Consider the following 25,826-nt stretch of genomic DNA (forward strand, 5'->3'; position numbering starts at 1 on the left):
TGCAGAGGAAGGAACAGCTTGCCCACAGCAGGGATCGTTTGGCCAGAACGTTCAGTCTTTTCAGGTGAGGCAGAGGTTCACTTGCACCTCCTCCAACCTGTTATCTACTATATCCGTTGTTCCAGGTGTGGACTTTTATACATCAGCAAAACCATGCTCAGGCTTGGAGATCGTTTCACTCAGTCCACCTGGGCCAATGTTATCTCCCGCTTGCATCCCCTCTCTCCGTCCCTCCCCCACCCTAGTCGTTGTACTAGTTTCACTGTCAACCTGTTGAGTTTCATTGTCTGTATAACTCGTTATCACCTATTAGCCCACAGCAAACAATTGACGGTTTACTTGATCGTTACTTTTTTTGCATATCTTTCATTGATTTGTTCCACATCTCTCGATAATCACCGTCTATATCTCCCTCTCCTCTGGCTCGCAGTCTGAAGAAGGGTCTCGACCCATTCCTTCTCTCCACAGACGCTGCCTGACCCGCCGAGTTACTCCAGCTTTGTGTGTCTGTCGGAACTGTTTGCTGGGCGGAACGTTTGTGCGGGCGCTGGGGGCCGCCGAGCCGGCGGAGGGAGGTGCCGGCGGTAGCCGTCTGCGGAGTGTTGGCGCGAGAGGCCGGTGGTGTGGGTGGCGGGAGCGGGAGGCCGGTGTTGCGGGCGGCGGGATGAACGAGGCCGACATCGAGCCGCTGGCGCGCGGCGGCGGTTACCGCTGCTCGCTCTGCGACGTCCGCATGCCCAACAGTGAGTCGGCGCGAGGGCGCGCGCGGGCACGGCCGGGCCTCGGGAGCGCGGTGACTGGGACAACGGCAGATCAGAAGTTTCCTACTTTAGATGTTGGTTGACAGCACTTTGTGACATCGTTTGAACCGTAAACATTTGCAATCCACAGTTTCTGGCAACTCAAACCGAAACATGGCTGAAGTGAACGACTGTGGTCAAAGTGATGAAATATCATATTTTCAAAATTCTGTTTACTTACTGTTATCCAGTTTCTCTTCCACCACCCTAAAATTAAAACTAATTACATAATTTCCAGCATTGAACATTTTCATTTCAAATTTCCTAAATTATGTAATTAGTTTTAATAGTGTATTTAATTAGTATACCAGACAGCATCCATGGAGAAAGAAATGGACATTAATATTTCAGGTTAACGAGTTTCTAAGAGAATTGGGAATTGTTAGAGGTAAACAACGCTTACCCAGTTTGGATTCAAAGTCATTGACTTGAAATGTCAACTGCAATGCATTGTGGTGCTCCAGATGTTGTCTCCTTTACATCGCTGAGATCAAGCGTAGACTCAGTGACCAATTTGCTGAACACTTGTGCTCAGTTGTACACTTGTACTGGACCTCTAGCATGCTAATAATTTTAACTCTCCTTCCCATATTGGCCTATTTGAGCTGGGCCTCCTTCATTGCCAGAGTGAGACCACATGCAAATTGGAGGAAACAATGAACTGCAGATGCTGGTTTATAAAGAAAGACACAAAATGCTGGCGTAACTCAGCGAGTAGGCACCATGTCTGGAGAACATGGATAAGTGATGTTTCAGGTTGGGACCCTCAGTAAGAATGTTTGTCATGGGGGTGAAAACTGGAAGAAAGGAACCTTTGAAAAAGGGTCCTGACCCAGTATCACTTACCCATGTTCTCCAGATCTGCCTGACCCAGTGATTTACTCCAGCACTTTATATGTTTTTTTGCAAATTGAAGGAATAACACCTCATATTCCACTTGGGTAGCTTACAACCTAACGATATGAACATTGAATTTTCCAATTTTAGTTAACTAACCTACAAACAACCCATCCTTCCTTCCCCCATGCCACTGCCCCACCTTTCTTCCTTGCCTCCTCCCATTTGCCTCCCACCTATATTCCTTCTGCCGGCTCCCAGTGCCCGCACAAAATTTCTGCCCGGAAAAGATAGACATAAAATGCTGGAGTAACTCAGCGGGTCAGGCAGCATCTCAGGAGAAAAGGAATAGGTGGCGTTTCGGGTTGAGACCCTTCTTCAGAGTCAGGGGAGGGAATTAAGAGATATGAAAAGATACATAGAAAAAATGAATAAACGCTATGCAAAAAGACAAATCAAAGCCAGCAATGATGATCAAGGATAGTTGGAGCCCACAATGGTCCATTGTTGGCTGTGGAGAAGGTGATAACGAGTGATAGAAACAGTAAAACTCAGCAGGGCGACAATGAAACTAGTATGACAAGTACGGTGGGGGAAGGATGAAGACGGGATGCAAGGGTTATTTGAGAAATCAATATTTATACCGCTGGGTTGTAAGCTGCCCAAGCGAAATATGAGATGCTTTTCTTCCAATTAGCGTTTCGCCTCACTCTGACAGTGGAAGACGCCCAGGACAGGACAGAAAGATCAGTAAGGGAAAGGGATGGGGAGTTAAAAGTATTTAGCAACCAAGAGATTGCATAGGGCAAGACAGACTGAGAGAAGATATTCAGCGAAACGATCGCCGATATGTAGGTGTCCACACCTAGAACAGTGGATACAGTAGATGAGGCTGGTGAAGGTGGAAGTAAATCCCTGCCTCATTTGAAAGGACTGAGGTTTCATCTCCAGCGGTTATAGGGGAATGTACCTGGGAAGGGGGTGGTGTGGGTGGGAATGGATGAGTTAAGGGCCTGTCCCACGAGCATGCGACCTGCATGCGGCAAACGCGACCAAACCGGTAGCGGGGGCCGCGCGGAGGTCGAGTGATCCCCGTACAGGGCCGGTCCCACCAGCATGCGCCTGCATGCGGCGAGCGTGACCAAACTGGAAGCGGGGGCCGCGCGGAGGTTGAGTGAGTGACGTGAAGTTCGAGCAAAGTCCGCGCGTGACGTACGGCGTCAAGATGCTGCGTACGGCGTCGAGACGCTGTGCACGCCCGACAGGTCGTTGCTGCGCGGAATTTTTGAACACGGTCAGTTTTTCAGAGCCCCGCGCGATGTCGGGACCAGCTCCGCACAACTCCATACGGCTCCGGCGATCGAAGTGGGACCGGCCCCGCGAGGCCGTACGGCTCGAGCGACCACGTTAGGTCGCGCTTGCCGCATGGAGTCGCATGCTCGTGGGACAGGCCCTTTAGACCTTGTCCTGCTCCTCCTCTCTTCTAACTTTCTCTCCTGCCCCACCACAATCAGTCTAAAGAATGGTCCCGGCACGAAACGGGACAATTCTATCCATGTTCTGCAGAGATGCTGCCTGACCCGCTAAGTTACTCTGTCGTGTCGGTGGGGGCGCTGCAAGCCGGCGCCCTGTCAGCAGCGTGTCCGTTTTTTTCCAACATTTTTTGGGTTTTTTAGTATGTTTTAAAGTATGTTTTTTATGTTTCTTTGTGTGTTTTGTGGGGGGGCAAGGGGGAAACCGTTTTGGTCGCCTCCTCCATGGAGAGGCGACTTTTTCCAGGTCGCCTCCCCCGTGGCCTAACAACGAGGATCGGGCGGCCTTTCCCGGAGACGCGCCTGGGGCTCCAGCGGCGGGCACAGCGTGGACTCTCGGCGTGGAGCGAGCGAGCCCTCGCTGGGGCTCGCCGGAGGGGAGCGCTCTGTTTCGCTGGCAGCCCGGGATCCCTCGTGGGGGACCCGGGAGAAGAAGGAGCTTCCACCGCCGGCCCGCGGCCAACTTCTACCGCGGACCCGGCGTGGACTTACCATCACCCCTAGAGGGGAGCTTCGACCGCCGGCCCAGCAGTCTGCGGTGCTTCTGGCTGTGGCGGGGACTTTAAGTCTTCGACCGCCGGCCTGCGGCCTACACCAACCTAAAGCCACGGTCTCTGGTGGGGAAGAGCCAATCCTGGACTGACTCTGGACTCTGGTCCCGACCACGGGGGGGAAATGGAGGAGGACTGGCCAAATTTTGTACCTTCCACCACAGTGATGAATGCTGTGGTGGATGTTTGTGTTACATTTTTATTGTGTATGTGTTCTTTCTCATTGTACCGCTGCTGACAAATTCATTTCACTTGCACTTTATGTGCAATGTGACGAATAAAACCGTATTGTATTGTATTGTATTGTAATACTTTGTTGCTCTCCAATTTTGTCTTAACCTGCTGAATATTTCCAGCATTTTCTGATTTACTTTATCTTGCCTTTTCTGCAAATAACTCCCTTAGTCATTTAGTACTTTAACCTTGCCAGGAAATTGTAAAATGAGAATATTTTGATCATTCACCTGCCTTCTCTTTAATTATAATTTATTTTGCTATATACTGTGCCCTCAATAATGTTTGGGACAAAGACCCATCATTTATTTATTTGTCTTTGTACACCACAATTTGAGATTTGTAATAGAAAAAAAATCACATGTGGTTAAAGTGCATGTCAGATTTTATTAAAGGCCATTTTTATACATTTTGGTTTCACCATGTAGAAATTACGGCTGTGTTTATACATAGTCCCTCCATTTCAGGGCACCATAATGTATGGGACACATGGCTTCACAGGCATTTGTAATTGCTCAGGTGTGTTTGATTGCCTCCTCAATGCAGGTACAAGAGTGCTCCCAGCGCCTAGTCTTTCCTCCAGTCTTTCCATCACCTTTGGAAACTCTTATTGCTGTTTATCAACATGAGGACCAGTGTTGTATCAATGACAGGTGCTGACTGAAATACTGGATACCTGATGCAAGTGTTTATTTCAAAAGAAAAGGCACAAGATAAATTTAGTCCATATTTATTTTAAAATAACTTCTGGTAAAGCAGAAGAGATGTGATGGTTACCTTTTGTTCTATAGTTTATGAACTCTTATGTTTTCAGGCCCCACATTAAATGAACATGTTAAAGGAAAGAAACATCAAAAACTTCTGAGTGTGAGGAATACGAGGAAATCGCAGCAAGAGAAGAGCGTGTTTGTGAGTGGTTTCCAAAAAGGCACGTCCAATTTGGAGATCACAGATTACTTTCAGAACTTTGGCCCAGTTGCAAGTGTGATAATGGACAAAGACAAAGTAAGTCAAAAATGGAGATAATTTCAGTACGATCTAAGTTATTCTAACAATTGGTGATATATGGAAAGAGCTGCCAGGTGAGTTAGCTGAGGCAGGGACTATTTCAATGTTTAAGAAACAGTTAGACAGGTACATGGATAAGACATGTTTGGAGGGATATGGGTTAAACACAGGCAGGTGGGACTCGTATAGCTGGGACATGTTGGCTGGTGTGGGCAAGTTGGTCTGAAGGGCCTGTTTCCACACTAATGGAGCAGATTCCACATTTGGAGGGAAAATAAGTGCTATATAAAATGAAAAAAATCTCATGCGTTTTTGCTACAAAAGAAAACTTAATTGTTCAGTGTGTCAGTTGTGGAAATGTGAATTAGAATAAAACTATAATACTGCAGGTATTGAAAAGATTTGGATATTTTGACTATTATTTTCGCCCGTAATCATCATAAATTTAAAGAGTGAAAAAACACCAAAGGGGTTTGAAATATCTGCCATGGACAGGAAAGGTGATGTCCACGAATTGCAGATTTCAAGCAGTCATTGCAAAGGATATGCTACAAAATACTAAACATGACTACTTTCATTTACGTGACATTGCTGTGTCCCAAACATTATCGTGCCCTGAAATGTGAGGACTATGTATAAACACTGTTGTAATTTCTACACTGTGAAACCAAAATGTATTAAAAATGGCCTTTATTAAAATCTGACAATGTGCACTTTACGCACATGTGATTTTTTCTATTACAAATCTCAAATTGTGGGGTACAGAGGCAAATAAATAAATGATGGGTCTATGTCCCAAACATTATGGAGGGCACTGTATAAGTGTGGCAAATATAGGTGGGATATTGGGAGAGAGAAAAAAAGAAGAATCTTAAGAGATATAAATGGTCTGATAAAGCAATCTTCCTTATGTGTAGGAAGGAATTAGATTCTGGTTTAAACTGAAGATAGACACAAAAGCTGGACAAAATCAGTGGGTTAGGCAGCATCTCTGGAGAAAACGAATAGATGACGTTTCAGGTCTAGATGTTGCCTAACCCGCTGAGTTACTCCAGCTTTTTGTGTCTATCTTCCTTACCACTGCTTCAGGTACAACTCCATGCTGTAGTTGAACCCATTTCTTTGACAGCTGCTCTCACCTTGAAAATTTCATTTCAGAACCACAAGAGGGATTCTTCTTGGCTTCAGCTGTGACCCAACAACCCTTTCCCTATTTTGTTATGCTAGATGACGGTCTTCTATTTAAGAATTTTGTAATTGAAGTTACACAAAACCACTGATTTGAATGTAATTTATTAACCTATTGGAAAAGTTTGTGATTTATCAACCGTGCAATGTGTTTTCTTCGGCAGGGATTATATGCAATTGTTGAGATGGAAAGTGGTAAAGAAGTGGAAAAAGTGTTGTCTATCCCACGGCACTCCATGAACGGTCAGAAACTACGAGTGAAGCGCAGAGAGTATAAGGAATTCAAATATATTCCGAAGAAAAAGCAGGATCCTGGGGAAAAACAGTTCATCGATTTTGAAGAATTATCTCAGGCTCTCTGCCAAGCAATTGATGTAAGTATTGTTCTGAGTAGATGTGTAAATCTTTGGAATGTAATATTTTTGGATTATAATGGATGAATTGGAATGCATGACCCTACCCCCCCAATTTTCCCCATTGTTCTTTACCTGGCCAGATTGATGAAGGAAAGGAAATTTGAAAGGCAGGATTTGAAATTTATTTCATCTGAAAGAATGGCTTAAGAAAAAGGTGATTTGAATAGTTTCCTGGTTGGAAAGAAGAAAATGCATTTAAAAGGGTTTTTCAAATTGTAGTTTTTAATATGGTAAAATAGTAGCAACTACCCTGGGCACCCTCCTTATCTGCTGCATAACAGTGTTGTCAGGTTGCAGTGTGGAACATAGCCATATTCCAAATTTAATCATTTTGTGAAATATGGAGTCGAAAATATAGATGCTAGATGGGGTCGCGTCTGTCAATATATTCAATTCTTTGCTGGATTCCCCATGCATGGTGGAACTCAAATTTACTGAGATTTATGGCAGAAAAATCTCAATATTTGCCAGTGAAATTTGGTCAGTTCATTATTTCCAATTTGATTTGGTGCTCAATATTGTTCTGTCCACCAATATTACCAGGTATTAAATAGTTATCTTCTTTGCAAAACAAGTAACAAGCAAAATTAAACAGATATAGGTAATCCGTTCATCTGAGTTTAATCTCACTTTTTAGCTTTTGTGTCGACTTCTCAATCCCATTGTTTTAAAGGGGATTTAGGGCTGCAGGAAAGAAAGGTAAATTCATTTTATTTGTATATCTGTTTTATGTTTTTAATGAGTACTGTGATTTCACATTTTTAAAAGCTGAAGCAGCTATCATTTTAATTTTTTTCAATTACATTTTAATGGTTAGGCCTTTCATCAACCGATATCCAAATTTGTTAGCAGATAATCTTGTACATAGAACATGGACCAGGCCCTTCAGCACACTATGCCTGTGCTGAACATGATGTCAAGCTAAACTAATCTCACCTGCCTGCACATTATCCATATCCCTCCTTTCACTGCATATCCATATGCCTATCTAAATGCCTCTTAAATGACACTATAACTGGCCTGTTATGAAGTGAAGTCATAAGCACAGCTTACCCCTCTGCAGTCTACTGACTTTGGGACATCTGCACTGCAGTGATGAATTTCTCATGAAAAAGGTACAGAGAAGATTCATGAAGATGTTGCTAGGACTCAAGGGCAATGGGGAGAGATTGGGCATGTTAGGACTTTATTCCTAGCATAGAGGTTGAGGGGGTCATCATATATTGATGTATAAAATCTTAATAAGGAGAATGTACAGTGTCTTCTTCACAGGGTAGAGGATTTATGAACGAGAGGGCATAGAGGGGAAGATTTAATAGTAACCTGAGGAGCAACCTTTTAACACAAAGGTTGGTGGGTATATGGAACAAGCTGTCAGAGGAAATAGTTTGTTCAGGTAAAGTAATAACATTTAGAGGACATTTTTACAGGTACATGGATAGGGAAGGTTTAGAGGGCTTTGAGCCAAATGCGGGTAAATGGGACTAGCTTAGAAACATGCCCTTCGGCCCACCAGGTTCGTGCCGACCAGTGATCCCCGCACATTAACACTATCCCACACACACTAGGAATAATTTACATTTATACCAAGCCAAGTTACCTACATACCTGTATGCCTTTGGAGTGTGGGAGGAAACCGAAGATCTCGAATGAAACCCACGGGGAGAACGTACAAATTCCGTACAGACAGACCCGTAATCGGGATCGATCCCAGGTCTTCGGCACTGCAGGTGCTGTCAGGCAGCAACTCTTAACGCTGCACCACCGTGCCTGCGGCATCTTGATGGGCATGGACGATTTGGACTGAAGAATCTGTTTCTATGCTGTACATTTGGATAAAACGGAACAATTTTTTCTTTTTTTTTTTGATTTCTTTCAAATCTAATAAATAAAATGTTGCTCTTTGCATGGCATTTGGTCTGTTAGTGATTGGAGCCAGGAGCAAAGTTGGTTTTACAAATTTTCAAATCAGGAAATACTACAAAATATAACAAAAACAGTAATCAATAGGGTTTAAATGGCAAAATATGAAAATAAATGAAAGGTAGAGCCACTTTTGTGTCAAAAATAATATTCTTGATTTCACTTAATTTCCAATGAAGATTCTTTTGCAGAACATCTCAATCTGCTTTGCATGAATTGACAAATCTTCCCATGACTCCGGTAATCAAAATCGACAGGGATTTTTGTTTTAAATCCACTGACTAAAGAGAAGCCTATTCAGCCATCACATTGAGATAAATTATTTACTCATAGTCATACAGCACGGAAACAGGCCCTTTGACCCAACTTGTCTGTGCCTGCCAATATTCCGCATCTAAGCGAGTCCTCCTTGCCCATATCCCTCTAAACTTTTCCTATCCATGTACCTGTCCAAATGTCTTTCGGATGCTTTAATACTACCTACCTCAACTATTTCAGGGAGCGTGTTCCATATACCCACACCTACTTTATTTTCTATATAAAATTGAAGTTATTGATTTATATTCTTGTTCAGAGTAAAAACAACAATACATTGTGTGACAGGTTGATGAACAATTGAAGAAGTTGTTGGAGATTTTTGAGTTTACAGACAATGAAAGAATGCTTAGGAAACTGATTGTGTCGCTATTACAGGAGGTCTTTTCAGAATTCTTTCCAGGTAAGTGCTCTATTTATCTTTATTATTGCCTGATCTGTAATAATTATTTTGTACTATGGATGTGGATCAATGTGACTAACATTAATGCTCCTTGTTCAATGTGTATGTTAAGAACAACGAGTTAAAACCAACATAAATAAATTCCCACAATGGGGAAAGATTGGGGAAGGGAAAGAGGAAAAAGCACAGGAAAGAACCGGGGGGGTGGGGAGAGAAAGGATGTGGGAGGGAGTCCTGAAAGAAAGGGAAATAAAATGTAAGGGAGAAGGGACTGAGAGGAGAAGTGTGGGCAGAGTAAAATTCATCTGATCCACCTTTTGAACTAGGGGCCCTATATTTAAATTCAGAAATTTGTCTCTCTCACAATATCAGTATGTTTGTCCATTTTCCGATATAATTTTTCTTACCTGATATTTAACCTACAAAAATGGAGACCGGGGTTGGTTCCAAGTTGATTAATTCCTGGATGTTATTTGTCCCAGAGACATCCAACAGATGCAAAAGTCCAGCGTCTTGCAGTTAATGGTGAATATTTCCATCCTGTTACTGATTTATAAATTAATGGAATCTTACCTCAGAGTGATTCTCTCAGGCTAAATTCCTCCTGGCAAGGTTTAACAAACCCCATCCATGCCTACAACCTTAGCCACAAGCAGATCCATACTTGATTTGGCTCTTAGATTTGAATATAGCTTGGGTGACTCTACCTGGTATCAACACCAAGTGTTCAGTGCACTGAGCCCCAATGTTCAAAGTTGTTCTTAGTCTGCCAAAAATGCGAATTGGCATTAATCTTAGATGAACATTTGATGCATGTGATTTTCATACACTGCATGCTCAATGTTATACTTGATTAAGCTTGGTTTTTACTACGGCGGCTCACAGACATGCTCATTTTTCAATGAACACTTAAAGTGGGGAGATTCTTATACCAGCAGGGATAAATTGAAACCAAGTTTTCTGGATTGAAAAGATGATTTAACCATTCACACGGTACAATTTATTTGCCAAGGATTACTTCAGTTGGTAGAATTTATTTCATTCACACGGTGCTTTATTTTTGTTTTTTTCTGAAGGATTTTCTGAAGGATTTTCTTTCTATAAAATGTATAGCTAGAACATGAGAACATAACAGCAAGTGACCTATTGCGTTTTTATACTTAGGTTGTAAAATCTTGCCCTTTGGGTCATCAGTGAATGCGTTCGATATCCATGGCTGTGACATGGATCTCTTCCTGGATCTTGAAAATACAAAAACTTACCAGGCGAATGCTAATGCCGCAGTTGAAACTGAGGTATATTTTACCTTTCTTCTTTGAGGAATCTGGTAGTATTTGGCCAGTGTTCAAAAACACAGGATTAGAATTTCTTCAGTTATTGTGTACATTCCATATTTAATCCTTTTATACGTGGTTACCCAAAAGAGTATTGCCCCTAACGCACACCATCGATGCTACTAAGCACACCAATGCCTCTACTAAGCACACCAACGCTTCTACTTCCTTAGAAGGCTTAGGAAGTTCGACATGTCCCCTACTAGTTTTTCCTCCTAAGGGTGGCGCTGTTGAGTATGGCTTCCCCGACCGCAGCTGTTCGTCCTTTCATCTTTCTTTTATTTTTAGTTTGTCAAAAAGTTTTGTTTTGGAGGTCTTATAGTCTTTTTTATGTGGGGGTTGGGGGAGGGGGGGGGTGAAGAGGGAAACAGTTTTTCTCAGTCACTACCTGGTCGAGGATGCGTCTGTCCTCCGAGCCACATCTTTGCCCCCTCCTCGTGGCCTACCATCTGGATTGGCACGGCCTTTCCTGCCGGAGACCGGCCAGAGCTTCAGCTTCAGCAGTGGCGCAGCACTGAAGTACCACCACGGAGCGGGACAATGCCATACCGGGGTCGCCGAGTTGGAGCTCCGGAGTGCTGGGACTGCCGACTTAAACACCGTGGAGCTGTGGTCTGCAGAGCTTCCAGCCGCGGGCGGCGCTGACTTTAATATCGCGGAGTCCTGGGATCTTTCGCCGACGATTGCCGTGTTGGAGCTCCGCCCAGCTCGGCCTGTGGACTTCGGAAGCCGCGGTCTCCAGTAGGAAGTGCCCGATTCGGAACTCCAACCTGCTGAGAGTGATGTTCCATCATCCGGCGAGAGGGCCTGAGCATCAGAGCGCCGTTGCGACGATTGTGGAAGCCTCAATAGGCCGTGACCACGGGTGAACATAGAGGAGGATAACTGAACTTTTGTTGCCTTCTCTCACAGTGGGAAACGTTGATTCCGCTGTGTGGGAATGTTCGTGTTAAATTGTATTGTGTTCTTTTTATACGTATGGCTGTATGGCAACCCAAATCTCACCGTACCAATTGGTACAGTGACAATAAATGTAAACTTAAACTTGAACTTGAACAACTCTCACCAACTTCCACAGATGCACCACAGAAAACATTTTATCAGGATGCATTACAGCCTGGTTTGGGAACAGCTCCATCCAAAACCGCAAGCGAATTGTGGCCACAGCCCAGACCATCACACAAACCAACCTCCCTTCTATTCACTCCATTTATAACTCACGCTGCCTCGACAAGGCCAGCAGCATAATCACGGACGAGTCGCAGCCTGGCCACTCCCTCTTTCCCTCTCCCATCGGGCAAAATATATAGAAGTGAGAAAACGCACACCTCCAGATTCAGGGACAGTTTCTTCCCAGCTGTTATCAGGCAACTGAATCATCCTACCACAACCAGAGAGCAGTGCTGAACTACTGTATACTTACAGTGTTGAATCAACTTACTTCAATCATCTGGTGACCCTCCAACTATCCTTAATCAGACTTTACTTTGCACTAAACGTTATTTCCTTATCATGCATCTCTACACTGTTAATATTTTTAAATGATAAAAACGAACCTGCCTCCACCACCTTCACTGGAAGCTCATTCCACACAGCTACCACTCTCTGAGTAAAGAAGTTCCCCCTCATGTTACCCCTAAACTTCAGTCCCTTAATTCTCAAGTCATGTCCCCTTGTTTGAATCTTCCCTACTCTCAGTGGGAAAATGGCTCGATTGTAATCATGTGTTGTTTTTCTGCTGACTGGATCGCACGCAACAAAAGCATTTCACTACCTCGGTACATGTGACAATAAACTAAACTAAACTACAGATTCTTAATGTTTTCAATTTGAACTGACAATGAAGAAACATTGCAGAAATTAGTGATTCTAAGAAAAAGATATGTTCGAATATTTTACATAAATGTAATTCAGATGAAGTATGGCTAGTTGTTCCACTGAGGAAAAGAAATGGAATTTTAATTGTAAGCCCTGCTGTTCCAAATATGAGTCCAATAAAATAAATCGCAATATCAATGTTGCAGAAAAGATACTGTTGCGATACCTTCCTTTTTGTAAAAGTTTTCTGAATTATAATTTCCTGAGTAAAGCTGTTTTGAAATTAAACTGATTTTCACTTGTAGAAAGTGTCACTTAATCGAGAGACAAATGTTACTAGATTTTTTTAGGTGGTTACTTCATCATAATTCTGCTGTAACCCTTTGATTCAATTATTCAGAACAGGAGTAACCATAATAAATTTATATGCTGAGGCAATAGATTCTAGACGCATTTGCTCTGGAGTCAAAACTTGGGATTTCTCCAATGGTTTTAACTGTTTCATCGCTTGCTAAATATTAATATATTTCAGCCACAAACGTTCTAAAAAATTGAGAAACCCTGGTAGAAGGCCAAAGAGTATGATTTGAGAATTAATAAGACTTACAGAATCAATCCAAATAATGTGTTTTATCTTGTTTCAGGGGGATACAGATATTAAACGGGAAACTCAGTCCGAGAGCGAATCTGAAGAGTCGATCTTGTCTGACATTGACCTGAAAACCTCAACAACGCCTGAAATACTTGAACTTGTAGCTACTGTTTTGCAGAAGTGTGTTCCAGGTGTTCACAAAGTTCAAGCTGTCACCACTGCCAGGCTTCCTGTGGTGAAATTTATTCATAAGGAATCAGGCTTGGAAGGAGACATCTCTATTAATAATAGGTATTCTACATAATAAGCTCATTATTTATGTTTATAAATTCTGGACAGCATGTTTTTTTCTACCGTAAAGAGTTTATATTCCTTCAGTTTAATCTTTAAGTGTGTGGAATAGGTATAAGATTCTTATACCTTTTCTGCAGCCAGTTTGGCCTACATTTTAATTTCTTCCCCATTTCCCTTTTTGAGAGCTTGTTCTTGCGCACCACCTTCTGTTCCTAAGAGCGTGTTGCCAATGGCCAATGCCAATGGCCAATTCACAACCACTGCATTTCTCATCTTTATTCTAATTAATATTCCAAATTCTCAAAATCCACCTTGATTTCCATGCTACCATTCTATCTCTAATCTCTTGAGTCATGCTATGAACCTCTATTATGTCTAACTGATTAAGACGAGTAAAGGAGTTGGGATGTCATTTAACACCTGTACAATATGCTGGTAAGGCCACATTTGGAGTTTTCTGTAAAATTCTGGTTGCCCTGATATTGGGAGGATGTCATTAAGCTAGAAACGGTGTAAAGAATATTGATGACAATATTACTGGATCTGGAAGGTTTGCGTTAAAAGAGGAGACTGGACAGGCTGGGTGTTTTTTCCCTGCAGTATAGGAGGCTCAGGTTTATAAACGAATGAAGAACATAGGTAAGCAAATAGCCATAGTCCTTTAGCCATAAATAAAATAAAGCTAAAAAAGACACAATAGTGCTGGAGTAACTCAGTGGGGCAGGCAGCATCTCTGGAAAATGTATCCATTCGTCACACATCCATGTTCTCCAGAGATGCTGCTTGACCTGAGTTACATTAGCACTTTGTGTCTTTTTTTGTAAATTGTCATCTGCAGATTCTTGTGTTTCCAAAATAAAGTGAAAGCGTTACAAAACCAAATGTTTTAATGGCTGGCTTGAAACTAAGAATGATTGATAATGTTGTATTTTCTAGGTTGGCTGTACGTAACACAATGTTTCTTCAGTTATGTGCCTCATTGGATCCAAGAGTGAGACCTCTGGTTTATGCGATTCGCCACTGGGCAAAACTGAAGCATTTGGCTGGTAAGATGGTTACATTTGGCTGCAGTTCTGGTGCACGTAGCTTTGAGACCATGGAGCATTCATTTACGCAGGGTTAATAACTGGAGGGTGATGATGAATGCATATTTATACCAATTGAAAGAACCTCCAAAGTTATTATGTAACTGCTTGTTTACCTATCCAACAATATTGAAATGTTATTGGGTGATCTATTTTCATCTCCATGTTGGGTAAAAAAGGCCTATTGATATTTAGCAAAATACTAAGTGCTGGAAGAACTCAGCAGATCAGGCAACATCTGTGGCGCAAAATGGAATTCCGTCCATTTCTCTCCACTGACCCACTGAATTCCTCCGTTAGTTTGTATTTTGCTCAAGATTTCAGCATCTGCAGCTCCTGTTAGCTCTGTTTAATATTTAGTTAGAAACTTGTTTTTTCAAATTGTTTTTACCTATTAAATCTTATTCAATTTCTCAGAGAGAGAGAGAGACGCTAAAATTATTTTACATTGGCTCTGAAATTTACCGTGTGAATATTAGTTCAGCAATGCCATTTTAACGGAGAAGAATAATTGCATGACAAATAAATAAATTACATGCAATTTTAAAACTATGTTAATTTAAATGTCATTAATTGATTTTGATAAACACCCAGTGTTCTAATTTGTTTTAAATGTTTTAATAAATACTTAAAATATTTGTTTGCATCAGAGGTTTAACAGCCAGTAAGCCTGCAGAACTGAGTTAGCGGTCTGTCAAATTCTGTGGACAGAGTTTTCCCTATACCTCCAGAGATGTTACCTGACCCTCTAAGTTATTCCAGCACTTTGATTTTTTGGGACGGCACAATGGCGCAGCGGTAGAGTTTCTGCCTTAAAGCGCCAGAGACCCGGGCTTGATCATGACTACGGGTGCTGTCTGTACGGAATTTTAACGTTCTCCCTGGGACTGCATGCAAACTGTTTGGGTAATGATCGGTTCTCAGGAATGGAACCCTGTGGTAACCTGGGGAGGCCCTTAATCAATCTTAATTCTTGGTGCGTGCCAGTAAACAGCAGGATGTCAAAAGTGACCTTGTTTAATACTGGGTCAGGGCAGGATCAAGTTTGTTTTAAAGAAAGAACTGCAGATGCTGGTTAAAATCGAAGGTAGACACAAAGTGCTGGAGTAACTCAGCAGGTAAGGCAGCATCTTTGGAGAGAAGGAATGGGTCGAGACCCTTCTTCAGACTGATGTCAGGGGAGGGGGTAGGACAAAGATAGAATGTAGGCAGAGACAGTAGGAATAGTGGGAGAACTGGGAAGGGGGAGGGGATGGAGGCAGAAACAAGGGCTATCTGAAGTTAGAGTCAATGTTCATACCGCTGGGGTGTAAACTACCCAAGTGAAATATGAGGTGCTGTTCCTCCAATTTGTCCTCCCATTCCCAATCTGACCTTTCTGTCTGGGGGCCTCCTCCATTGTCAGAGTGAGGCCACCAGACAGCACCTCATATTTTGCTTGGATAATTTACACCCCAACGGTATGAACGTTGACTTCTAACTTCAGATAGCCCTTGCTTTCTCCCTCCATCCCCTCCCCCTTCCCAGTTCTCCCATCAGTCCTACTGTCTCAGCCTACATTCTATCTTTGTCCGGCCCCCTCCCCTAACATCAGTCTGCAGAAGGGTCTCGACCTTAAACATCGCCCATTCCTTCTCTCCAGGGATGGTGCCTCACCCGCTGAGTTACTTCAGCATTTTTTGCCTACCTCAAGTGTGGTTTATATGGCTTTAGTGAATTAGACGATCATAGGTAATGTAACATGGCTTAAATTACCATTTAGTCATTTGTTGCCCTTTTCTTCAAATAAGAAAAGTTATAGTGACTATCCTCCTGAATTCTTGAAACATTTTCCATTCACTTTTCAATACATTTTTTAAAATGTTAAATTTCTAAATAGTACAAATGTCTTGTCAGGTTTCGCTGACTTAACTCCCGTTATGGGGATTGAAATCGGGCACATCGTTGCAGGGAGGAACTACTTAAAAACCTGAAAGTTAGCTTGGGTCAGTCGAGGACTGACATTTTAATGTAAAATGAGAAATGTGTAATAACTATAATTGCTGCATTAATGGTATGATAACATTTTCAGCAAAAATAACTCCAAATGACTAGTGACAAATTTTAGATTCAATTTGTATTGTTAAGTTAGATTTTTTAAAATATTAACATTCTGGCTGCTTTTACCTATTTCACTTGTGCTTGGACAAAAATGTTTGTGCTTATTTGACCACCTAATTTATTTTTTGCTTTTGCTTCAGGAAATCCTTTTGGAGGGGGATCATTGATGAATAATTATGCAGTTACTCTCTTAGTTGTGTTCTTCCTTCAGAATAGAACACCTCCAATTCTTCCCACTGTGAACGATTTAAAAGAGCATGCAGGTTTGATATACAAAGACACAGGATCAAAACTACTATACTAAAGGAAGATATGAACAGAATTTGACTGGTAGTGTGATATTTACAGTAGCTGATGGGGTTGACAGAACCTTTTTCCCAGGGTGGAAATATTAAATACCAGTGGACATAGCTTTAATAGAAATACTAGGGGACCGAGGAACTGAAGGGAATCCACATTAGTCAGGAAATGGTATTGGGTAAACTGCTGGGACTGAAGAAAGATAAATCCCCAGGGCCTGGTGATCTGCATCCCAGAGTACTCAAGGAGGTGGCCCTAGAAATCGTGGATGCATTGGTGATAATTTTCCAATGTTCTATAGACTGGATCAGTTTCTGTGGACTGGACGGTAGCTAATGTAACCCCATTTTTTAAGAAAGGAGAGAGAGAGAAAATGGGGAATTATAGACCAGTTAGCCTTACACCGATAGTGGGGAAGATGCTTGAATCGATTATTAAAGATTTAATAACAGCGAATTTGGACGGCAGTGACAGAGTCGGTCAAAGTCAGCATGGATTTATGAAGGGGAAATCATGCTGAACTAATCTTCTGGACTTTTTTGAGGATGTCACAAGTACAATGGATAAGAGAGAGCCAGTGGATGTGATGTAATTGGACTTTCAAAAAGCCTTTGACATGGTCCCACATAAGCGGTTAGTGTGCAACATTAGAGCACATGGGGATGCTTTTAAGAGAGAGCTAGATAGGGCTCTTAAAAATTGCAGAGTCAGGGGATATGGGGAGAAGGCAGGAATGGGGTACTGATTGGGAATGATCAGCCATGATCACATTGAATGGCGTTGGTGGCTCGAATGGCCGAATGGCCTACTCCTGCACCTATTGTCATGGTGTTGGGGGTAAGGTATTGACTGGTGGGGTGCCGCAAGGTTCAATGCTGCAACCCTAGTTATTTACAATATATATAGGTATGTTGCAAAGCCTACCTGAAGCGTCGCTGAAAATCTGTCGCTGCGGGTATGCGCGATTTTGGTGCCGTTTAGAGGGGGCGGGTTTAAAACGCGATTTTCTCTAGGCTGTTCAAATCGAAGATGTTCAGCCTAGTTAGTTATTAACAAAAAATCGCTGAAAGACCCCGTCGCAAAAGCTATTATTAGTTTTAAAGGCCTCGTATAATAGTTATAGTAGTTTAAAAATCAATCTCTAAACCTGCGACCACCAGCAACCGCAGGGTCTCATAAAGCAAATAATAGAAGGTAAGCTGTATATTTTTACATTAAAAAGGGCTTCTAAAGATCCCTTTATACAAAGTTTAATATTGCGAGGAGCTCATTTTGGGCCCATTATATCCCGCAGTATTTTTCTCGGCATTTGGGGCACAAATCTACCGCAATGTGAACGTTCTAAACCAGCGCGTTCACAGGAACCCACTGGAAAGCTGATTTAAATGGGCATTTATTTACAGCAATTGAACACTAAATTCCTTCCATTTGGTCTATAAATTAATGTAAATGAGATTTAAAAATCATGTTTTATTGTGAATTATTTGTGAATATTATTTGGACATTTAGGCTATTTAAAAATGTTAATCATTTATTAAGAAATGGATAGATGTTTAGATCTAGTAATTGAAGTCTGAAATTAGCTACAATTAGGTAACTAACTAATTATATGCTTTAATTTCAGGTCATCCAAGTAAGATTATTTTATATTTGTTTCAGAATGCTTCAATCTATGATAACTGAAAATTTCATTCAATTCTCTTAATTTTTAAGAAAGTTATGGGCTTTTGACTGTTCACGATCACAGCTTTTTTGTTATGTCCATAGAAAATCAATAGGGAACAAGATGCTCATTTCCCAGTATGAAAATGGCCATAACTTTTTAAATACTTGAGATATGAAAGTGAATTAGGTGTCAAATTAAACTTATTTTTATGCTTTATCTGATGGGATAAATTACAGACTAGAGTTTTAAAATCTCAAAATTTTGTAACATTGCTAATATATATTAACGATTTAGACAAGGGAATTAAATGTAACATCTCCAAGTTTGAGGATGACTCAAAGCTGGGTGGCAGTGTGAGCTGCGAGGTGGATGCTGGGAGGCTGCAGGGTGACTATTATGGGTTGTGTGAGTGAGCAGATGTAGTATGTGGATAAATGTGATGTTATACACTTTGGTGGCAAGAATAAGAAGGCAGATAATTATCTGAATGTAGCAATGTTACAAAATTTTGAGATTTTAAAAATCAAGTCTTTAATTTATCCCATCAGATAAAGCATAAAAAGAAGTTTAATTTGACACCTAATTCACTTTCATATCTTCAGTATTAAAAAAGTTATGGCCATTTTCATACTCGGAAATTGGCATCTTGTTCCCTATTGCTTTTTCATTGACTTAACACAAAAGCTGTGATCGAGAACATTTAAAGGCCGATAACTTTCTTAAAATTTAAGAGAACTGAAATAAATTTTCAGTTATTATAGATTGAAGCATTCTGAAACAAATATGAAACAATCTTACTTAGATGACTTGAAATTAAAGCATATAATTAGTTAGTTAGCTAATTGTAGCTAATTACAAAATTCAATTACTAGATCTAAACATCTATCCATTTCTTAAGAATAGATTAACACTTTTAAATATCCTAAGTGTCCAAATAACAATCACACAAGAATTCAGAATATAACATAATTTTTAAATCTCATTGTCATGGGTTTATAGGCCAAATGGAAGGAATTTAATGTTTAATACCTGTAAATTAATGGCCATTTAAATCAACTTGCCTGTGGGATTTTCTGGAACGGGACCATTTAGAACGTTGAGGTTGCGGTGAATTTATACCCCCATATCTGCATGAAAAACACTGCCGGTTCTTCGGGGGGGGGGGGGGGGGGGGGGGGGGGAGAATCACCGTTTCGCAACTTAAAATGTGAATTAAATACATCTTAAGAAACACTTTTATACATAAAAATAAACTACTTTCTTTTACCTAGTCCTCCATAAAATCCGTCCCAGTTGTCGGCATTGACGGCTTCAGAAGCTGCTTTTAAAATCATTCCAGCGATTAACTTGTTGGGTGAATTATTTTTTAAAACACACAGAACGGCCATAGGAACGATTTTTTAGCAAAATCTTGCACTCCAACAAATATAATTCAGGACCAGGTCGGGGAAAAAAAACCCCGTTTTAACCCTGCCCCCCCCCCTCAAACGCATCAAAAATCGCGCACACGGCCAGTGGCAGAATTACAGCGCCGCTGAAGGTAAGTTTTGTAACATGCCTACTGAATGGTGTCAGATTAGGCAAAGGGGAGGTGCAACGAGACCTGGGTGTCCATGTACATCAGTCACTGAAAGTAAGCATGCAGGTACAGCAGGCAGTGAAGAAAGCAAATGGTGGTCCTCATAGCGAAAGGATTTGAGTATAGGAGCAAGGAGGTCATGCTGCAGTTGTACGGGGCCCTGGTGAGACCTGGAGTATTGTGTGCAGTTTTGGTCACCTAATTTGAGGAAGGACATTCTTGCTATTGAGGGAGTACAGAGTAGGTTAACTCAGTTAATTCCCGGCTGGCGGGATTGACATATGATGAAAGAATGGGTCGACTGGGCTTGTATTCGCTGGATGAGAGGGGATCTTATCGAAACGCATACAATTCTTCAGGGATTGGACAGACCAGATGCAGGATAAATGTTCCCGATGTTGGGGGAGTCCAGAACCAGGGGTCACAGTTTAAGAGTAAGGGGTAGGCCATTTAGGACTGAGATGAGGAAATACTTTTTCACCCAGAAAGTCGTGAATCTGTGGAATTCTCTGCCACAGAAGGCAGTGGAGGCCAATTCATCTTGAATGGCAGTGCTGGCTCGAAGGGCCAAATGGCCTATTCCTGCACCTATTGGTGGAGACAGATGCAAAAGTGGTGTTTAAGAAGCTTTTAGATAGGCACATGGATATGCAGGGAATGGTGGGGTGTTGATCATGTATGTCAACAAGATTAGTTTATCTTTGCATTATGACGGCACAGACATTGTGAGTTGCAGGGTTTGTCCTATAACTGCACCTTTCTATAAATCCACAATAGCAGACTGCCTTTCGTAGATTGTCCTTCTGGCTTTACGAACAGCTTCACCTTTGCATTGTTGGAAAGAATGTTCTTGGGTGGATTAAATGTGATAATTGCAGAGGACACATTTACAAAAATGAGTTTTATTGTGTTGAATAACGGAGTGCTGTTCAAATGGCAGTGATTGAAATAAAGAAAACTGGAACATTGTTATTATTGGAGCAAGCATTGTGATAGTTAACTCATTGTTCTCTGAAAGGATTTGTAGACTGAGTAGATAAATGATTATGAGGTAGGTTAGATCTTGCAGATTGCCATATGTGGTCGATAATTTTTAATTGTAAATAGTTATGTTATGTACAACCTTTTAGTGAAATGGATCTTAACAGAAAACCTCTTATTAAGGTGAGGAAGACCAATGTATAATTGATGGCTGGGACTGCTCTTTTCCAAGCGATCGCTCTAAAATTGAAGTCAATACAAATACTGAAACTTTATGTAAGTATATTTGGCTAAATTTTAGTTTTAAAATTAATGTTTCTATTTAGTTTAGGGCATTCATTATTAAATATTTTGTATGTACAACAGAAAAAGTTGTAAAGGAGGAAACATTTCACATTTCAGGCTTAAAACACAAACTTTTTGTTTCCACTGATATTATCTGTCCCTAAGTATTCCAACATTTATATTTTACATTTAAATTAAGGGAGCAGCTAGTGTAATAACCTTGCACTTTTATTTAGACAGAATTAAATTAAATTCTGACTACTGGGAATGCACAGGGCGACACTGCGGCACAGAGGTAGAGTTGCTTCCTTACAGCGGCAGAAACCCGGTTCGATGCTGACCACGGGTACTGTCTGTATGAAATATGTACGCTGGTCACAGTTTGACCTTGTGGGTTTTCTCTGGGTGCACCAGTTTCCTCACACATTCCAAAGACCTACGGGTTTGTAGGATAGTCAACTGGGCTTGTCCCGAATGTTTAGGATAGTGTTAGTGTACGGGATGATTGCCGGTCAGCATGGACTCGCTGGGCTGAAGGGCCAGTTTCTGCGATCTGTCTGTCTATCTCTGTCTGTCTGTCTATCTATCCATCCTTCCTAAAGTAATTGTCTTGCAATTCTTGAAATAATCTTCATCCAGCTCCAATATAATTTTGAACCAATTTCCAATTGTCAGGCAGCCACTGTCAAGAAAGCAATAGAGTTATCGTTTCGTGTTGATGGCCTGTCATCGGTTATTTCCAGCATCCTTTCTCTGTACCTTCAATTTCCATTGTCTGTACTATTCTGTTTAATGATGATATGAAAGGTACAGCAGGCAGTAGAAAAAAGCTAAAGGCATGTTGGCCTTCATATTGAGAGTATAGGACCAAGGAGGTCCTACTGTATTTGTACAGGGCCCTGGTGAGACCACACCTGGGGTATTGTGTGCAGTTTTGGTCTCTAAATTTGAGGAAGGTCATTCTTGCTATTGAGGGAGTGCAGCGTAAGTTCACCAGGTTAATTCCCGGGATGGCGGGACTGTCATATGATGAAAGAATGTCGTGGCTGGGCTTGTATTTACTGGAATTTAGAAGGATGAGAGATGATCTTATAGAAACATATAAAATTATGAAGGGATTGGGCAGGCTAGATGCAGAAAACATGTTCCCGATGTTGGGGGAGTCCAGAACCAGGGGCCACAGTTTAAGAATAAGGGGTAGGCCATTTAGAACTGAGATGAGGAAAAACTTTTTCACCCAGAGGGTTGTGAATTTGTGGAATTATCTGCCTCAGAAGGCAGTGGAGGCCAATTCACTGGATGCATTCAAAATTGTTAGATAGAGCTCTTAGGGCTAGCGGAATCAAGGGATATGGGGAGAAGGCAGGAACAGGGTACTGATTATGGATGATCACCCATGATCACATTGAATATTGTTGCTGGCTTGAAGGGCTGAATGGCCTACTTCTGCACCTATTGTCCATGTGTCTATGAATTTGAATCAAATTCATGGCAGCTTCAATCCGTACCTGATTACTGCTACTTCACATACCTTTAATGTTTGTTGCTGATTGTGTGTGATTGAAGTCAAAACGTTTCATTCCTTCTCCACTCACCAAACTCTGTCACTTCTGTCCCAGCACTTAGAACCTTTTGGAGAATCTTAAAAATGCAGTGAATTTAAATCTTGCACATCATTAATAATTATCCCTGGAAATCTGAAATATTATTTTTCTTAACAGGTGTACTTCTTGCAGAGTTTTATAAGTTTTATGCAGAGTTTGACTATGCTGGGACTGTCATTTCACTGAAGGATGGTAAAGTTCATGTTGTAACTGACTTCATTGGACCTGATTCAGATAAAAAAATTAGACTTGGTCCAATTAATATTCAGGATCCATTTGAACTGAGTCACAATGTCTCTGGAAACATCAATGAAAGGACAGCACAAAGGTTTAAGCGACAATTGGATGAAGCCTGCAAGTACTGTCGCAGCCTGCAGTACCAGCGAAAATCTAACAAAGGGAAGGTCTGGGGTATAGTCAGATTGTTTCAACCTTTAAGTAGCACTGACTGTTCCCCTGCACCTTCCCCAGGTGCAGATCATAGCACAGGCAAAGAAATGAGCCAAGGTGAGAATTTGATAAATATCCCCTTCAAGCTGTCGTGTCTTTCTGAACAAACGAGGAAAAGATTACACGGATCTCCAGATTTTAGGGAAATTTGGTTTGATAAAGTATGCCATGCTGTTCACTACGTAATGGAGTCCATCCTTAAATGTAGCTGTGCAAATACTGAGGAAAATAACATACAGATCAATGATGCAAAAATCACCAGCTCAAATGGAGCTAAGAATATAGAAGAAGAGATTAACTTTGGAGTAAAGAGACCCTCTCTTGCGGAAGAGAAAGCAGAAGCATCAAGTGCCAAAAGAGCAAAGACTGATACAATTGAGGCTCCATTGTACCAGGGAGAAGTGACTTGGCATTGTGCTGTGTGGAGCAGAGTATGGATTGGACGGAGAAAGGTGAGGCGTCAGCTCCGCTACAGAACAAATGAATCTGATTCAGGCGATTGCACAGTTATCAGTTCCTTAGAAACAGAAGGTAAAGTTACTGAAGCTATATTGCAGCAGCAGGAGGAGAATGGGGATAAATCCTCACCATTAATAACCTTTAAATTCAATGCCTTTTTGGTTGGAGGTAATGAAGACACGAGGACTTTGATCAGAGTTACCCCAATTCAAGAATGCACGTTATATATCGAATTCTTTCATTTTCTGGAATCATTTGTTCCCAAGATGGTTGAAAAGTGCATTGAGAAATCTGACGAGATGTTATGATGTGGCATTTGATGTATTTTCATAACTTTTTTTTACAAATAAATGCCTATTGAACAGTTTATAAGTTTCTCAGAAAAACTATGCTAATCTAAACAGAAGTTTGTGTTGTTAGTTGTTTAGTTAGGGAGTAATCATCTGTGTTGGAAAGGTAAAATTGGGGTGAGGAAAATTAGGGTGACCTTAACAAAGAAGTTCTTTACATTAAATTTCTGTAATGAGTATGTTGTGCACAATGCAACATACAAGTTCTGTCAACGTATGTTGACAAGTGGCTTCTTGTCTACACAAAGAGCTGGTTTGAGTTGGGGTTTTCTGGAGAGAAATTTGGTTAGGTGTGTTCTAAATGAGCGGAACATCAGATAATATAACATTTTTGTATTAACTTTGCTGGCAGTAAATGTGAGTTTAATTGGGTTATCTGTTCTCTTTATTTCTACAATTTGAGGTACTATTTTCTATTCGTAGAGCAGCCTTGCTATGCAATGTATTTAAATGTAATGGCCCTGTCCCATGGTACGAGTTCATTCCAAGAGCTCTCCCGAGTTTAAAAAAAATCAAACTCGTGGTAAGCACGGAGAATGAACGTAGCGGGTACGTCGGAGCTCGGGGACGTCTCTTAGCGCTCGTAACGCTAACGGCAGGTACTTGGGAAGACTCGCTAACGGCAGGTAAGCTCGGGAAGACTCGTGAAGCTTTTTCAACATGTTGAAAAATGTCCACGAGAGCCCCAAGTACCGACGAGCGACCACTACCATAAATCTCCGAGTTCGAATCACGGCAAACTCGGGAGAGCTCTTGGAATGAACTCGCACAGTGGGACAGGGCCATTTCTCAACAACAATTTTTATTCATACCTTTAACATTGTAAATTTCCTGCAGTGCTTCACAGCAATGTTATCAAACAAAAATGTTACTGAAGGACCGATGACCAAATATTGAAAGCAATTGGTTTTATAGAGTGCCTTAAAAGAATGAAAAGTTAATGTTGGAAAGGATCGTGGAGGAAATTCTAGAATATTTTAACAACTAAAAGCATTGCCATTAATTATAGAACAAGGACATTTGGGAAGGAGTAAGGGCCAGAATTAAAGGATCATGTATATGCTAGGATGTTATTAGAACTCGTGGAGATCAGCAAAATAGTTCAAGGATGGACAGTGGATGGATTTTCTTTTACTTTCTAGCTTTTATCAAAATTGCAACTGCAAACATTTACATCAACAGTGATTTTTTTTTTTGTGTAAAGTTCTTTAATCTGCTTTCTCCCTGACCAGCAGTCCTGTTCTGTACATCATATTCTGATTTGTATTATCTTTATCCGATCTAACCAAAAAGTTTTGATTTCTAATTGTTAAACTTGGCAACAATAAAGATATACAGAATGTTATGTTTCAAATATCTGGGAAAATTGTTGTTTTTTTTTGACGTATAGGCAGATATTTGAGTGATTTTCTTGATTTAAACATTTTATATCGATACATCAGTACAACATTGCCAAAGAGAGATAATACAGACCAAACTTCGATCAATTGTAACATCCAACAACAAAACTGCAAACTAGGGAAACATCACCTCATGTTCTGCCTGGGTGCTCTGCAACCCAATAACATGAATGTTGAATTCTCCATTTTCAATTAACACCTTTGTCCTTTTCTCTCGTCTCCTATCTACCCTAGAACTCTCACACACTCCCTTCTTTCTACAATATCCCTTCTTTCCACAATATCTCCGGCCCTATTTTTTGTAAAACATAATTCACATCCC

The 25,826-nt window shown here is 41.1% G+C and overlaps 1 protein-coding gene across 2 annotated transcripts; it reads left to right on the forward strand.

Annotated features, from left to right (window-relative positions):
- Positions 1-575: 575 nt before the first annotated feature.
- LOC116982041 (speckle targeted PIP5K1A-regulated poly(A) polymerase-like) lies at positions 576-24,121 on the forward strand. Of its 2 annotated transcripts, XM_033035321.1 has the most exons (10): positions 576-743; positions 4,769-4,959; positions 6,315-6,524; positions 9,093-9,207; positions 10,372-10,502; positions 13,004-13,242; positions 14,182-14,291; positions 16,571-16,693; positions 21,140-21,232; positions 22,963-24,121. In XM_033035321.1, exons 1-10 carry the CDS (start codon positions 665-667, stop codon positions 24,060-24,062), a joined length of 2,391 nt encoding a protein of 796 aa, XP_032891212.1. In that variant the 5' UTR covers positions 576-664; the 3' UTR covers positions 24,063-24,121. The 2 variants fall into 2 exon arrangements, with proteins under 2 accessions (XP_032891212.1, XP_032891213.1); XM_033035322.1 differs by lacking the exon at positions 4,769-4,959 and having other exon boundaries at positions 631-743.
- Positions 24,122-25,826: the final 1,705 nt, after the last annotated feature.

The sequence above is a fragment of the Amblyraja radiata genome, chromosome 16 (assembly GCF_010909765.2).
Source record: "Amblyraja radiata isolate CabotCenter1 chromosome 16, sAmbRad1.1.pri, whole genome shotgun sequence".
Classification (NCBI taxonomy): domain Eukaryota; kingdom Metazoa; phylum Chordata; class Chondrichthyes; order Rajiformes; family Rajidae; genus Amblyraja; species Amblyraja radiata.